At 37.4% G+C, this 16,241-nt stretch overlaps 1 protein-coding gene across 1 annotated transcript in view; it reads left to right on the forward strand.

The window, feature by feature from the left end:
- The window catches only part of cntn3a.1 (contactin 3a, tandem duplicate 1), a 90,830-nt gene that overhangs the window by 23,511 nt on the left and 51,078 nt on the right, over window positions 1–16,241 (forward strand). Inside the window, exons 4-5 of the mRNA XM_014991357.2 lie at window positions 1,709–1,884; window positions 12,962–13,057. Coding sequence (XP_014846843.2) covers window positions 1,709–1,884; window positions 12,962–13,057 — 272 coding nt within the window. The remainder of the gene's footprint in view (window positions 1–1,708; window positions 1,885–12,961; window positions 13,058–16,241) is intronic.

The following is a 16,241-nucleotide window of genomic DNA, read 5'->3' on the forward strand; positions in this document are numbered from 1 at the left end:
ATGCCTTCAATATCATTCTCATTCAAACATTCAAACTACAGATCAATCTGACATTTGAGTAATCTCACCATTAGCTTTAGTTAGTTGTTTTTTCAGCTGTAATCTCTTGGACCCTTGTAAAATTCTGCTGCAGTTCCAGAGTGGCTCTAAACTCCTGCAGCTACAGGCAGGTGTATTTCAGGGGCACCAAGGACACTTCCATTTGTTTTCTATGGTCCAGCAATCGTAAGGCAACATAAAGCCTTCACTCCAGCTGATCTGTGTCCCCCTTTGTTTTGTCTCATCTGGAGCTGTTGGACCACTTCCAGCTGTGATCACTAAATCAGTCTAATTAGCCAGTCTGGTGCACTGCATATGTCTTCCTCTTCCCACTATTCTTCAACTCAGCCCTCTGCCTGTTTTTGTTTAAATCCCACCAGCTGAAAGAGGGTGGCGATAATGTCATCAAGAGGAGGGACAATCCATATTCATTTATAGATGAGCATCTTTTGTTACTTTGTTTTTGGTTGTTGTTGTCTTTGCCAGCATCGCTCTTCTCTCTTTGCAATGTAAGCCAACCATAGCAAATGGTATAGTTGAAATTTAAGTTACAGATAAATCTAAATCTTGTTTTGGATAAAGCAGTTATTTGTGGTTCAGTGTAAAGGAGGTAATTATTCAATACTAAAAGAAGCTACAACATTAACTTTGTTTCTGTACTTGGTCAGTCATATGTAGTTATTTTTAGGTTGTAAATGTATTATAGTTAATTTTTAACTCTCATTTTGCTGCACTTACTGAACATCAGCCAAGCATCATTTTATTGTGTAAAATAATCTACGACCCTTTTTGGAGCACAGTCATATGTTTATTATTTATAAACAAAATAGTGTGAACTTTTTTTTCAGTTAACCTGGTAAAATGGTATTACTTGCATGCATGTAAAATAAAAAAAGCAACATAAATGGTTATATTATGTATAGACTTCATATGGTTTGTTTAAATTACCTCCAATTTCTGATTATTCTCCACGATTTCCCATAATTCCCATGACACATTTAAAATCTGGGATGTCATCTTAACATCCCATGAAAACCATGAAAAGGCTTTTTGTCTGAGTCAAGTCCAAGCAGGCAAAACGACTTTGGGCCCAAAACAGCAGCTGAGAGGCATAACCAGTGACACTGTGATTACAGGTTTGGGAAGTGTCCTTTTGTTCTCATATTACGCCTTATGCCTGAACATTATGGAAAGATAAGACCAGACTTGTTTCCCACCCTTGATTTAAGACAATGTTGCTCTCATAATGAACCTCCATATTATTTTTTTCTTTGTTTGTTTAAAAGAGTCACAAACCTTCAGTATGTCAGTCTGCTTCTCAGATTACATTTCTTCTCTTCTACTTTTCTCAACAAAATGACAAAATTTAAAAATACAATGAGCACTGATGAGACTGTGGCCATGTGTATTTGAAAAAAAAAACATTTTTATGGGTTTAGTTAATATTAGAGTGATAAATAAAAGCATATTATGACATTTATAACTTATTTAGACGATTTATTGCCCTGATTGTAATGATGAGCTGTTCGATATATTTGTTAAATACTTTTGAGACACTCCTTTCTGCTGAGTTATTACTGATCAGACTCTTGGCACCACATTGCGTAGAGAGAGTACTAAATCAGAGTCAGAGACGAACAGTTAAGCGTGTGACTGCTGTCATTCACAGGTGGATGCTGAATGACTCCTTCATCCTGCCCATGCCGGGCTCACGTTTCTCCCTCATGGGTGGGAACTTACACATCACCAATCTGAATAAAGACGAAGATGTGGGCATCTATCAGTGCTTCGCATCAAACTCTTTTGGCACAATCATCAGCAGAGAGGCCAGTCTTCATGTTGCTTGTAAGTTCACTCGTGATTTTACTCATAAGTGTCTGTTTATATGTCTCTGGTTCTCAAGGGATCCTTTGGAAGTCTGAAAAAAAAATAATAATAATAAAAAAAAAAACTACTAGAAGTTTTTTTTTGCTTCTGATAAAAAATGGCTACATTTGTAGGATAGCTTAGAAACTTCAGCATCTTTAGTCAAGATATAATTTCAGGTCCACAGATTTACAGCAGGCTTGCGCTACATTTAAAGCAGCATATATATACTGCTTGCAAGGTTTGTTTTCTTTAGCGACTTTTCTTTTTTCTGTTTTGTAAATCACTTTGATATTCCTCAGTTTAGTTCAACATTTGCTTTGCTGGGAAATTCATCAGACGCCGTTATCCACTAAAGGTTTGACGCCTCAGCCTGCATTTTGTCAGCTCAATCTTTTCCTAATCGTTTCCTATGCGCCACTGAGCAAGCAGCATCCACCTCTCTGCAAAGAACTCGCTCGTCTTGGCTTTAAAGACACCTACGCCAGAATCCTGTACATTCAGTTTGACATCTAATTTGATCTTTTCGAAGTAGAGAAGCTTCTCCTGGATGTTTGCCTCTGGATTCTGAACTTTTTGTGAGAAACCACAGTCAACTTGCATTGGCAAAAACCGTCTCCAACTCCATCACACTGAGATCTGGGGTACATTAGGGTTGGGTGCATCAGTGTTCACACTGTTAACGTACTGCAACAGGCATTTGTACAGCTTTCTGCTTCAAGCTGTTAAAATGCTGCTGGTAAAATTATTTTATTTGTTTTATATGTTGTATTTATTTGGAGTTTCTACTATCTACTGTTTAATTATTATTATTGTTTTTACAGTAGTGTGTTTTATATCCGAGAAAATTGCTACCACGTTTATATGAATATTTTCCAACTCTGATTTTTTTTTAAATGTTTTTTTTGTTGTTGTTTGTTTAGTTTTGTTTTCTTTTGGACCCTGAATGAAACATTGGTAATGATGAAACCTTCTTATTTCTGCTCTCTGAGGTAGCAGAGATGATGCATCACAACATTCATACATCATATTTTTATGCCACATTGTCTGTGCGGCATCACTTTTAGCAAGGTGAACTTCGGGCCTCCTCTCTATATGGCGAGCCTGTATCAAATGACACTCCTGATATCTGTGAACAGATGGGCCAGCTTGATTGAATTCTGATGTCTGTTTCTCTGCCGCAGCCGACTCGGCAGTGATCCTTGGCGAGAGAGCACCGGCGATGTTCATCTCGCCGCTGTTTGGTGCTTCTTTGTCGCAAAGCAGCGGTAAATCATCAGCATACAGAGCAAATCTGTATTCCGAGCTGCCTGTTGGGCTGCTGATGATATTCACATTTCCTATAAATTTTTGAGGCCTGTCCTCAGCTGTATGTCACCGTGATTGGACTCATTCATTGCCCGGGCCTGGCTGGAGACCCGCTGCTTTTGTCAACAGATGAGGACAAGCATCAGAGCTGACACGTCGTACGTCTTATTTATTGCTCTTGGTTTAACTTAATTAAGTGTGCGGTGTGATTGAGCGGGTCTCAGGTCAAGGGAATAATTCATGGTGAGGCAGTCTGTTATGAGTCAGTATCATGTCATTTGTAACAGAATCTGACTCTGTGGGGCTCAGGATCCCCTTTCAAACACAATGTGGTTTAATGACTCCGGGAGTGATAGACCAAGGTAAGAGCCATTAATGAAGCGAACACCCAGGATTAAAAGGTTATGTCTTCACTGGTAATCTCCTCACATCTGGCCCCCTAAAAATAAATGCTTTTAAACATAGCTATTTAAACTAAATTACAGTTCGTACCCGCAAAACTTTACATTCTTCAACAGTATCATCTGAAATCGCCATTTTTTTCTCCCATCCAAGTCCTCAATGATGGCGAACAACATCAAAGTCTTTAGTTTTGCGACATCTAATGAGGTGCACTTTTTTGCTAAATTGGATTGCGTAAACATGTGCGGCATGAATGGGAATTAAGATTACGTTTTTAATCCTCCGAGAGATGGATGATATAACCGTTTCCATTACCATCTGTTGTGGGCTTAAACCTCTAAACATATAAAGGTTGTTGATCCCCTCGACAATACACACAGTTAAAAAGGTTCTTTTCGCCTGCCGAGAACGCTGGAAGGAATAATCTAGTTGCTTATCTTGCATAGAGCCAGATTGAGTTTCCTAATCTTGTTGGAATGCTTTCTGTTTTTTTTTTTTTTTTCTTCAGAGAGTGAATGGATTTTCAGTAAGGCGAGATGTTACGTTATACAGCTGAATGCAGGGCCTGTAAGCATGGTTAAAGCCAGTTTTAAGGAAGAACACCAGTACAAGAGAGATTTGTGCTGCATGTGGAGCCATCAGGATATCACAGTGTTAAATGATGAGTGAAATAGCTGAATTTATGATAGAAATCTGGCATAGTGACAGCTCTGTATATGGATTTCCATTGAGATTAAGTTTGCCCTTGTATTTGCACTTAGAGCTGCACCTAAAATTATTCAAGCCCAACATCAAATTTGCTTTATTATCTAACAACTGTTTGCAGTGGACGGCTCCAACAAGATCAATTTAAATAGCTCACTGCAGCTATTTCAGCCTATGAATGTAGAGGCTTCTAATTCGGCCCCTGCTTCAGAAACCTGCTCTTGATTCTGATATTCTTGCAAATCTCCAGCCTGCCTTTTATTGAAGAAAAAACATTTTGAAAAGGTAGTTTACAAGCAATTAATAGTTTTTTTTTTTTTTTTAGAAAACATTGTATTTTAGATGCTTTTCAATCTTATTACCAAGTTTTACATTGTACCCAAGTTTATCATAGTGAATGCATTATTATTGTGGTTTGACAATTAGAACCACAATATCTGCCTTGTAGAGCAGTAGGTGTGTGCCAGGACTACGGCATTGCAGTGATTCAAATCTTATTTGGCAGTGTCAATTTTTTCTCTCAAACTTTGGGATTGTGTCTCCACTACTTCAATGTGGGATGCCTCAAGGTTCAGTTTTGGGCCCCCTTATTTTCTTCCTGCATAACCTAGCCCTTGGCTTTTTTTTTTTTTTTTTTTGTCAGAAACATTGAATTGGTTTCCATTGGTATGCAGATGACTACTTATTACATCTAGGCTTGATTGCAGCGACATGCTTTATTATGGGGTTAGTATTGTGAACTTCAGGTTGTGCAAAATGCACCTGCATGCTGTTCTTGTACACTCTTCCTCTTTTTGAATGGTAAGTTTATGTTATGCTTTTATAGCCTAGCCTGTTTTAAACATCTCTGCAACTATCTCCAACCTGGGTGCTGTGATCCTTAATCATCATGATTCTGTTTGCTGCCTAACCTTCTGAGATGTTTGAGAAAAGCAGAGGTTAAACAGCAGTTTTTCTAACTCCACTTACTAATTAGTTGGCTCGCTGTTGATATTATTTTTGGGAACTGAAAGGTACTGAATACATTTCCACACCTTTCAGCTCTTTCTTTGTTAAAATATTTGAAAATATTTTTTTTTGTTTGTTTCAAAGAAAATGCTCTGCTTTATTTTGGTCTGTCACTTGATCTTGTCAACCAAACATTGATAGTCAGTTATTATGGTTTCGCCATCTCATGATTTATAATTAATCAGAGGCCATGTCTCCAGCTTGTGTTTTCCAAGTAAGAACATTTGCAGCATACTAAGAACTTTTTTATGCTGTCCTACAACTTAAGTACCATGTGACAGACAGATAGCTATAAATAACTTGTCTAAATAGCCGTCAGAAACTGGAACAAAAGAATCTCAAGGGCCGGTGTCGGCATAAATCCACACACTGAAGGCATTTATCCTGTCACTTGCTGGTTTCATGGTCCATGCTCACATACATCACACAGGGAACCCGGCTTTTCGTTAATGATATTTTTAAATAAAAATACAAATTTACGTGTATCTTATTATAAGAGTTAACATCAAGTAAGTCTCTGCATAATACTTTTTAATTGGGTAACATATAAACGAGACGAGAATTAGGATCCTCTTAGCAAATTTCAATATTTTATGATCCCATCTAATTAAAATAATGATGATCGCTCTTGGCAAAAGCATCTAGGATTTCATTTGACATGACTGTATACAAGTTAAGATCTTCTGAAAGGTAAAATTGGGATGGCGACTTTACTTTATAGTGCACATGTTGCAGTAGAGAGTAACAAAAAGTAGCTTATTGTATTTCCTGAATATGTTCTATTCCAACCCAAAACATACAGTTGTTCATTCAGTGGAAGCTTAATGGTCAGAAATAACACGAACGCCGCAGAATGTTAACAGCTCTTCAGAAAACGCTGAAAAACCTCTCCTTGCCTTTTGTCCGGTGGAGAGGTGATAAATGTAACCACATCACAAATTGCCCTCAAACTCACATTCCAGCAGAATCGCCTCATTTTGCTTCCCCACATTTGCCTCTCATTCATTACTGCGAGTCACATCGGAACAGCTAGCTCCCAAAAATGCAAATTCACATCCAATTTCATGGACCTGAAAGCACTCAAAATAGCCCGGACCCTGCCATGGCTAAGCACATAGAGGTGCAGAACCGTGATAGGCTTGATAAGAGGATCCACGCGGCGTTGAACAGCTTGCCTTGTCAAGCATTGTTGGCTTTTAGTGCGTCTAGCTCATTAACGCTCCACCATACACCAAAGGAATATTGATAGAAAGAACTTCACTCGGTCTGTTTTTTTTTTATATTATTATTATTATTATTTTTTTTTTTTTACATATATTCAAACTTAGAAATAAGGCAGTAATAAATCAGGCTCTGCATGTTGCTCGCACGTTTTGATGACAGTAATTTATGGAAAGCTTGAAATTGGGGAAAAATACTGTTTTCATACGCCTTTTCTTTTCAGTCCACTAACTTGTCACACATGCTGGTTTGGATAGTTCTCACATTTTGGAAAGAACTACAAGACGAATTCATATTCAGCACAGTCATCCATCCATCGTCTATATCGAAATATCCTTGCAGGGTCGGAGGGGGAGCCTTTCTCCAGCGGTCATTGGGCAGGAGGGGGGATACAACCTGGACAAATTGCCAGTCCATCACAGGACACCACTGAGGCACACAGGACAAACAACTAGGCAGTCATGTTTCTGGGCTGTGGGAAGAGGCCGGAGTACCAGGAAGAACCCCGCATGCACAGGAAAAAACATGCAAACTCCATGCAGAAACAAACTAGACCTGGATTTGAAACTTTGCTACAAGGCAGCACTGCTACCAACTGCGCCACCATGCACCTCCAAATACAGTTGTATTTAATGAATTAGGATATTATTGGCACATTATGTTCAGAAATCCACTGAGTGAAATGCATAAAATAAATACAAACGGATCTTTTCAAGCATTTTTCTGTTAAGATTAGAATATTACATCAGACTGGCAAAAAGAAAAAAAAAGGATTACAAAAACGAATTGACCTGATGAAAAGTTTATTTCCTGTTTCAAAGTTATTTGTAAAAGGTACATTTTAATCTGTAATCTGAAAATAAATACATCATACCGTACAAAATGAAAAAAAAAAGAAATTATAATTCAAAATACTTCAATCTGTATTCTAAATAAAGAACAACTAAATATAATGTGATATGGTGCACACCTGCAGCTTGACCTTTCACCCAAAGGAGCTCTTCTGTTCTCAGGGTGATATCAAAATGTCTTTGCTGTAATGTGAGAAATATATGACCTTTTCCATTGCTCTGCTCAAGATGCTTGGCCTCGGTTCGTGTCATATAAATGATCTTATTTGGCTTGAGGTAAATCAGATTTCACTGCCAAATTATTATGAAAGTGTTATGACTCTAAAGGTGCTTTAGAATATTGTTTTAAGAAAAAAAAATAGAAAAATATTTTATCCCTTATGATCCTTGTCTTCACAAGGTTCTGAGAGACAATTAAACACTTGAGGTATGTTTAATAATATCTTTAATCACCTTAAGTAATAACATTTTTAACATTCATTTAGCTGCTGTTTAGGTTTGTGTGTCGAAAATCATCTAAATCAAGTCAAAACACAAGAAGTGAAGTAGAACATCAAACCTTCTCATACGTCTGAAATATGCATGCTGCTATGACGCATTCCCAATTACTTATTTCTAAACACATCTTCTGGTTAAATTTAATATGTATTTGTTTTAAAAGTGAGATTTTATGACATTATATTTGTTTTAGATATTTATCACGAGCTTGAATATAGACCTAAATTACACTGTCAAGGATTTAAAAAACAGCAACATGGTCTCACAGCTATCAATTATGAAGCCGACATATTTACCAGCTGAGCCACAGAACAGCAGGCTCATTGTTGTGCAAATCATTCAGAGGTCCTTTTTTTGTTATTTGTTGTTATGAGAAAATTAATGAGTTTACTTTACAAATTACAAGTTAAACTCTGCTTCTCCTCTGCCTCTGAGATATTCTGTGAGCGGACTCTGTGGTCTTTGCGTGCCACTCGCAAACTCAATCAAAGAAGTGCTGCTGCTCTATGAGAGTGAAGATGTGTGTAGAAATTACAAATCATGCTATACAACTGACAGTTTTATGAAAACAAACTGAACTTTGGCTCTGCCGATATTGGGAAAACAGTGCAAATGTTTGTCCACGCTTCAGAAACGAGTGGATTCCGTCTGCCAGAACAACGCCAGTAATGCCTCTAGTCTGTGTTTTTTGTTTTTGTTTTTTTGTTTGTTTTTTTTTTGCCTCTCCCATGAACAAAATCGAAACTGCTCTGGCAAAATCACAAAGATAGAATTCATCCTTAGTGACTTAAATGAACCTGTATTTGAATTTCAGACTACATTTCTGCCTTTTTTTTTCTTTTTTTTTTGCCATTTTTTAAGGAGCTTTCAAATGTTTACTTCAAAGTCAAGACTAATAGCACTTTTAAACCAGACACTTACCACTTTGTGTTAACCTAGATTAAGCTGTATCTTCAAGCCAGAGCTGGAAATTGATGTATCCCTGAATCAAGTTTAAATTAGGTGTAAACGCTGTCATTACATTGAGCATCATTTACCAAAGGGAACTTATCTTCCTATGCCATTAAATGGAAGATGTGCAGTACTGTGAAATATGCATTTAAATTTAAAACTTTTAGAAGTGTTGAGTTGTAAGACTTTAATATGCCTAATTTATGTTTGTTTGTTTGTTTTGCTTAATTTGCCATAAGTGTGTAGATTTTAGCTTGATAAATGAGTTTGATTTTTACCTTTTTATGGATGAGTTGTTCTTCAGATCGTTCTTTGGAAAGAAATGGCAGCGATTCCTCCTTCAGATTGAATTAGACAGATTGAGACAAAGTTGGGAGACACTTTTTGATAGATCGAGAGTCTAATTGGATGATTCTCAATATAATCAAATGCCATTCAACTTGACTATAGCAAAGTATTTGAAACCAAAAATAGAAAGTCTTAAAAACACAAAATCTGTGGTAAAAGAAAAGCATATAGAGCATCTTTCACAGTATTTTGTCTGCCAGATGGGGTCAGACACAGTTGTGAGTTCATTGGATGCTTATGTGTGCTATCTTTTCAATTGGCTTTAAGAAATTTACAATAGATTTTGTCCAATTGTTCATTTTGAACTCCAAAATAAATGGATCTGTTTTTATGCCCAGTGGTTATTATGACCTCATCTCCGTTGTTTATTTATTTATTTATTTTTATTCAAACATGATTTATTGCCGTCGCCCGGAGTGAATTTCATCACATTTGAATATTTATGCTCAGATTCGGTAATGGAGTCATTGTCACAAAAGGGGATGGTGGTCATTTAGGACTCAAAATGCAGGCGAAAGGAGGCAGAGGCGGAGCGAAGATGAAGATGTTTGATAATACAAAACGAAACGACGGACAACAAAGTGTGCGATCCAAAAAAAATCTGAACTGGAGATGATGACCATCAAACTAGGCAGACTACACCAGGACTGAGCCAATGAGCCAGCATCGACTACAGAGGGATACGTACTGAGTGGGACAAGAAACGGAGGCTAATGAGCAGAGTGGAACCAGCTGAGAGTGCAATCAGCGAACAGAGACAGAAAGTATCAAATAATCACAGAATGACTGGAAGAACAAGAACTAAATACAGACCAGAAACTGACAGAAGCTAGTAAGACAGCAAGGATAACTCTAAATGCAAAAGAAATTTAACTACCCAAACATGATAAACAAACTTCAAATGTGGCAGTCAGGATAGTTGTGAGGACAAACATTTTACACCCACAACAGAGAAGGACTGATGGTCTGCAGATGAAAAACGTGGGGTCCATGATCTAAACTGGTTAGCTAACCCTTTTTGCTTGTTGTTACCTTATTTTTAGATACACAGCTTGGTTCCATGTTCCTATCTTTCATCAGAAGCCTCTGTAGCTTTCAGCAAGTAGGCTGCTGTGACGCCAGAGAGAACTGGTGCCTTTTGAAATAAAAATTAACAGGTAATGATGTATAATGACACAAAATGATGAATATAATTAGGAGTCAGCCTCTGTACTACGAATTTGCTTTTCCTGGAACGGTAATTTGTTTTATTTTTATTATAACTGAGGGTAACATACTCATATGATTTTTGCTATAAAATCAAGTACAATAGGCCTGTAAACTACGTAATACTTCCCCTTTAAGATATAACTAGAGGTTTTATTTACCTAAAGAGAATATGCTGCATTCTTGTATGTAGCAAGCAAATGTAGTTTTCACCACGTCTTACCTTTTAATAAGCCTTTTAAATTTAAATTTAGTGTATTCTCATATTACCAAGTATTTTGCTCAGACCAAGCATGTAAGTCCAGTCAATAAATCTATCTTGTAATTTATTTGTTTACCAGATAGTTATTTAATGTTTCAGTGACATGAAAAACTGTTTTCAACAGTACTAAATACAATTTTATTTTATTTATTTGTAGTTGACCTGTTACCCTTTCTTTTCTTTTGTTTGTTTTCAAAGTGATCCAGTAGACTCCAGACCAGATAAATGCTAGATGAGAAAATCTGTCTCATGTTTTTTTCCATAACAACAGGAGATGGCAAACATTTCTAACAGTAATCTAGCATGCAAAGTATGCATTTCTGACAAGATGAAAAGATTTTGACAAGGCAGTAGATTCCTGTATATTCCATATTAAACTCTATGTATGGCTGCTCTCAAACTGAACATTAAATAGTCCTTATTCTGGGTTAGGGGGTGAGAGCAGAGCTGCCGCTCAAACGCTTATAACCCAACAACTGCGTAAGAAATACACAAAGCTTGTAAAAATGAGGTGTTGCAACCCAGGATATTCTGTTAAAGTTCTGGTTTTGGTAATTGAGCCTTTTTGGACATATTGTACAGTGAAAGGATTGGGTAATTGGATCTTTTTTGCTGGCTCTGTATTTTGTTGTCCTCACACTTTCATACTGTGGTTTGGATGGTGTCTACACAGTGCAGCCCAAAGTTTAAAGCCCCTAAAATTGCAGAAAATGTGGAAGGCAAAAGTAATCTACTGACATAGAGTTTGCTTGGTTTTTCTACTTAGAACTGTGAATTTGCCGTCACGCAGATTTCTTACATGCAAACCAATCTGAACCGATGTGGAAAAAGGAAGCTCTCCTCCCTTGTTGAATCATAAACTATAAGGGAACAACCCCTATTTCAGAGGGAAGGGGAGGTGTTAACAGGGCCACCCATATACAATTAGGAAATCACTTAAGTATAATTTGTTTGGGAACATGAAGTTGTCTGAAAAATCAACACATCGTCACAGCTTTGGGACTCCAGCAGGTTACCTTGAATACTGAAATTGTTTCAAAAGCAAAAAGCAACATCTCATCCTGGAGGTCACAGCACAACCCAGCACAGCAGAACCTAAAGCACCATAGGCCTCACTTGTTAAAGTCGATGCCACGATGGAGCAAAATGAAAGAAACTGAATTGCTCCTAACTCATCAACTTTGAGGTCAAATATTCTCTTGCTATCTAACATATCCCACCCAGCAAGATGTGGTGTGATGAAGTGATGATTAATGGTATTTACGCCACATCAATGCTCAAAATATTATGGCTGATCAACATGAAGTTTTGATTGTGTTCTGTGTCTGAGGGATAAATGAAAAAAAAAAAAAAAAACATTAGCTGGGGCTCTGAATGCATTGTGTACCCAGAAAATAGCTTCATTCAACAGGAATTGATAAAAATCTGATCATGGAAGCATGACAAATTTGCAAGGAGAATGGACAGAAATATGATATACAGTTTTTTTTTTAAGTTGTATGGAAGCTTTCTAATAAATCATATATGGAAAAAAAAGAACAATAAAAAATCCCCTCTTTGTGTGTTTTTCTTTATCTAGAAACAACTTTGCATTGCTCAAAAGTTGTGTGAAGATCATGCACTCTATTCATTATGCAGAGCCTCCTCCTGCTCTGCTTCTACAAAAGGAGATGTCAGATTTGCATACTCTCTCTCTCTCTCTCTCTCTCTCTCTCTCTCCCTGTTGTTTTGAGTCTTTATTATGTCATTTTATGTCAGGCACACATTTGGCTTCGCCGTCTGCAATATCTCCAAGAGCCACAGCAGGCGAGACTTAGCTGAGTGTTCGGCAATTCCTGTCTCTATTTGCTTTCTCTCAGCAGGTTGTCAACAAATAATCGGTTTCCATACAAATGATGTTTCTGTCTTTGTCATTTAATTGTTGCCGGTCTTTGTGCAGCGGATCAAACACAGGGAGCGATAACAATACGCTGTTTCAATTAAATTCACTCATGTGTGACTTATGCTTGAAGAATTGCTTTCTGCTCCAGTCAGAAATGTTATGGACTTTACAAAGCAATATTTATGCAAACATATGACAGACATGGAGAGGTTCTGCATTGTTCAACATCATTCCGCTGTCATTTACCTTGATCTGAAATTACTGACCAACCATTTATGCGATGTTCACTGGTGTACGTGTTTTTTTTTTTTCCCCTTCTTCTTCTTCTGTATGTCAAATTGTGTGTGCACCGTCTCGCTTCTGGAATTTCTCTGATGTTTTTTCATCTCTTACTCCGCTGCCTTTGTCAAACAGACTTGGAGAATTTCAAGACCCAGAGAAGAAATCCAGTGAGGGTTCGTGAAGGTCAAGGAGTGGTCCTTCTGTGTGGCCCACCCCCTCACTCAGGAGGTAAGATTCTCTGGTGTTTTAGTCACGTGACGGCAAACCTTTAAACATAGCATTTTTATACCTGATATATGAAGTTTGATATGCATGAGGAGACTCTCTGTTGCTGGTGGCTTTTTTTTTTTTGTTTGCTTGTGTCTGCTTGTGTCGTTGAAGTTAGTGGAGTGAGTCATTTTTATTGTGCAACATTTTGGCCTGTCAGCTTGATTTCTAGGAGGGTGAGGAAAGATTTGGCATGCAATCTGCAGAGAATATTTTTGGTTGGTACTCTGCTAAGCAGAATAACAAAGCTTTGCTCAGATGGTAATTCTCTCCCCCCTATATCACCTCTTTACATCTTTGGGAGTAAGTATCCAGCTCTTTACACCTACACATGTGTCTTAAAATAGACTCATTGTTAACATGCATTAACTTAACTGTAATTGCAAGTGTGTCTACATGTAATTTTACAATACAAACAGCTTAATCTCTGATTCAAAGCTGCATTATGTAATGTTTTTTTTTTCATATATTAGTTAAAACCATCACTATGATGTGATAGTGTTATATGAGACGGATAATCTGTGAAAAAAAATCAAAACTCCTCCACCTCCTCCCAGCGCTAATGCACCGCTTCCTCAATCAGAGCCCTGACAGTCACCTTCGTGTTTGATCTGTTCAACGTACTGATTCTTTAGTTGGGGAAAAAAAACCATGTTAAATAATATTTTTAAATAAAATCCCCAGTGACACAGTTCATAACACAGCTGTTGTTAACGCTTTGTATAAGTTTGCGTAGAATCTTTTGGTTAAGCTATCTAGACAGTTTAAAATCCTGGTTCATCTCTTATTTTGAAAGGGTAATTGGCCCACATCATCCTAGAACCTCCACCATACCTAACAGGTGTTACGTACTCATCTATCATTTTATCCCAGATTCAACTGAAAGGTTTTTTTTTTTTTTCCAGATTGGCTGAAGCTTAGTGGCATCTAAACATTTCACATTTGTTTGTGTTTTGGAAAATTTTCAAAATATAGGATTTTGAATGCCTCAGAAACAACATGCTGACATATGATAACATCTAATGGTTGTTAATGTGACTTGTATCCCCAAGACATTATTCTTTACTGTGTTTCTTTTGCTACTTATTGCTATCTTCCTCACTCAAGTGAAAAAAAGCTGGATTCTTATCCATCCTTGCTTATCACAGATCCAGTTGTTTTGAACTTATTTATTACTAATCGGACTTTGGACATGATTAAGTCTCAATGTAGACTAATTCCAACTTTATGTTTTGTGATGATCTTGAATTAAATCTCTGTTTCCCATGTTTAAGAGTGGCAAAAAGAAATGTGATTGGATCACATTATGTTTGTAGTCCAGCGAAACATGAAGTCATGGATTGCTAATTAGACAGTGTTTAAAAATCAGATCAACATAAAAAGGTAAACTTTAGTTTGTTCGTACAAATAGCAACAATTTTGATACCAGTAATTTTTCCCACTTGGCAAATGTATTCAAAATAAAGGTTATCTTTTTTTTTTTTTTTTACATCTTCTTTGTTTGTGTCTGAAATTATACTGCGGTGAAATAAGAGGAATTGACTGAAAGGCTTTTTAAATGTTTATATAAGGTGTGCCAATTAGTGTAGAGGCTGCAGTAGGTTGTATCTTTTGAAGTTTCGTGACTCTGTGGTTAAAAATTATTTTCAACTCCATTGCAAATAGATAACTTTTCCCTCTACAGTCTGAAGCATGTCAGCATGCATTCTCCTGGAAACGTATCTTTGATGATTATTCAGCACGAATGCGGACGAGCTCATCATTTCTTCCACTTCTGTGTCTTTGAAGCTGGGAGTGCAGAAATCCTGCGACTGTGCTTCCTTTGACCAATGCTTGTCAGCATCAGTGAAACAGGTTTTAATTTCCCCCAGAACCATGCAGTTAATCGGTGCATAAAGGCGCTCGTACAGAAGCTGCCGGATTGTTTCATCTGCTCCGGGCAGTGTTGTAGCTCCCCCGTTTGACATTTTCCCGTTCTCTAGAGTTCCGTTTGTTGGTCTTAATGTTGAGAAAATGTGGGGAACGAGTGCCCCTGCTAGGTAAGCGAAAACGCATCGGTGTGTTGTTTGCAAAGTGCTTCTGATGCGCTTTTCGGTTCCTTTTTTAAAAAAAAAATTTTATGCAAATCTATAAAACACTCTCTTGTCAAAGTCAGCACTGAATGAAACATCAATGTTTCTAGCAGTCCTCTCTTCTTTTGAACATGTGCAAATCTAATTTTGACAGCCTTGATGCAGTTTGATCTACGCTTCCCCCTTAAACCCCCCCCCGGGGAGATGGGGGCTCTAGAACCACTTTAAAACAGACCAAAACGTGTCAAACTGTCAATCTAATTTGAAAACATATGAAGCATGTTTATTGGGGGTGTTTGGTTATGAGATGACGATAATGTTTCATATTTTAATATCGGCAGTGGAGAATATTTCATAGTCATATTATGGATACATTTAAATGTCCCATTCCACGTTTTGGCTGCGGTGAACCCTGCTGTTCCCCTGCTGAGGGAAAAATGAGTCCTTAATCACATAACCACTTGGAAGCTTAATAGGAGTCCCAGTTTTCCAGCGCTTTGTTCTGTTTGTGTTATAATGAGACGTCTTACCTCGTGTTGGAATATAAAAAGCTGAAGCAATGAGCCATATGCTTGCATTTGGCAGTTTGAATGTTTTTTGGACGACCCTTGCTGCAAGATACCCTCGTGCCTACGCTCCAGTCAGCAAACAGCTGCAGAATCAGGAGTGCTGGGGTTCAGTGTGACAACAGTGTCATAAAAAATAATATTTAAAAGTGTCCCATTTTGACAGATTGGAAAGCACCAAATTAAATCTAACAGATTATTTATCATTTGTAAGAAAACAGATTTGTTTAGGATAATATCACATATGAAAAGTGTCTTGTGTCTCCGAGTGTGTCGTCTGTACTCGAGCCAATTTTTACAAATTGCAGGAGGAAATTGCTTCCTTTCTCTGAGTGCTGTGACAAAAGACAGTGTGCTCTTTAGATAGCCTTTCAGAGAGGGTATTTTTTATTCTCTGGTGGAAATGGAATTAGTCAACCTAGGCTGACTTTTACTTGGATGGATTACATGTAAGGGAATAGACATACAGTAAACAAGTATAATGTATTTATTTGGAAATGGATTGAT

Source organism: Poecilia mexicana, unplaced genomic scaffold, assembly GCF_051168715.1.
Source record: "Poecilia mexicana isolate PSO_F unplaced genomic scaffold, ASM5116871v1 scaffold_7, whole genome shotgun sequence".
NCBI classification, from domain to species: Eukaryota; Metazoa; Chordata; class Actinopteri; order Cyprinodontiformes; family Poeciliidae; genus Poecilia; species Poecilia mexicana.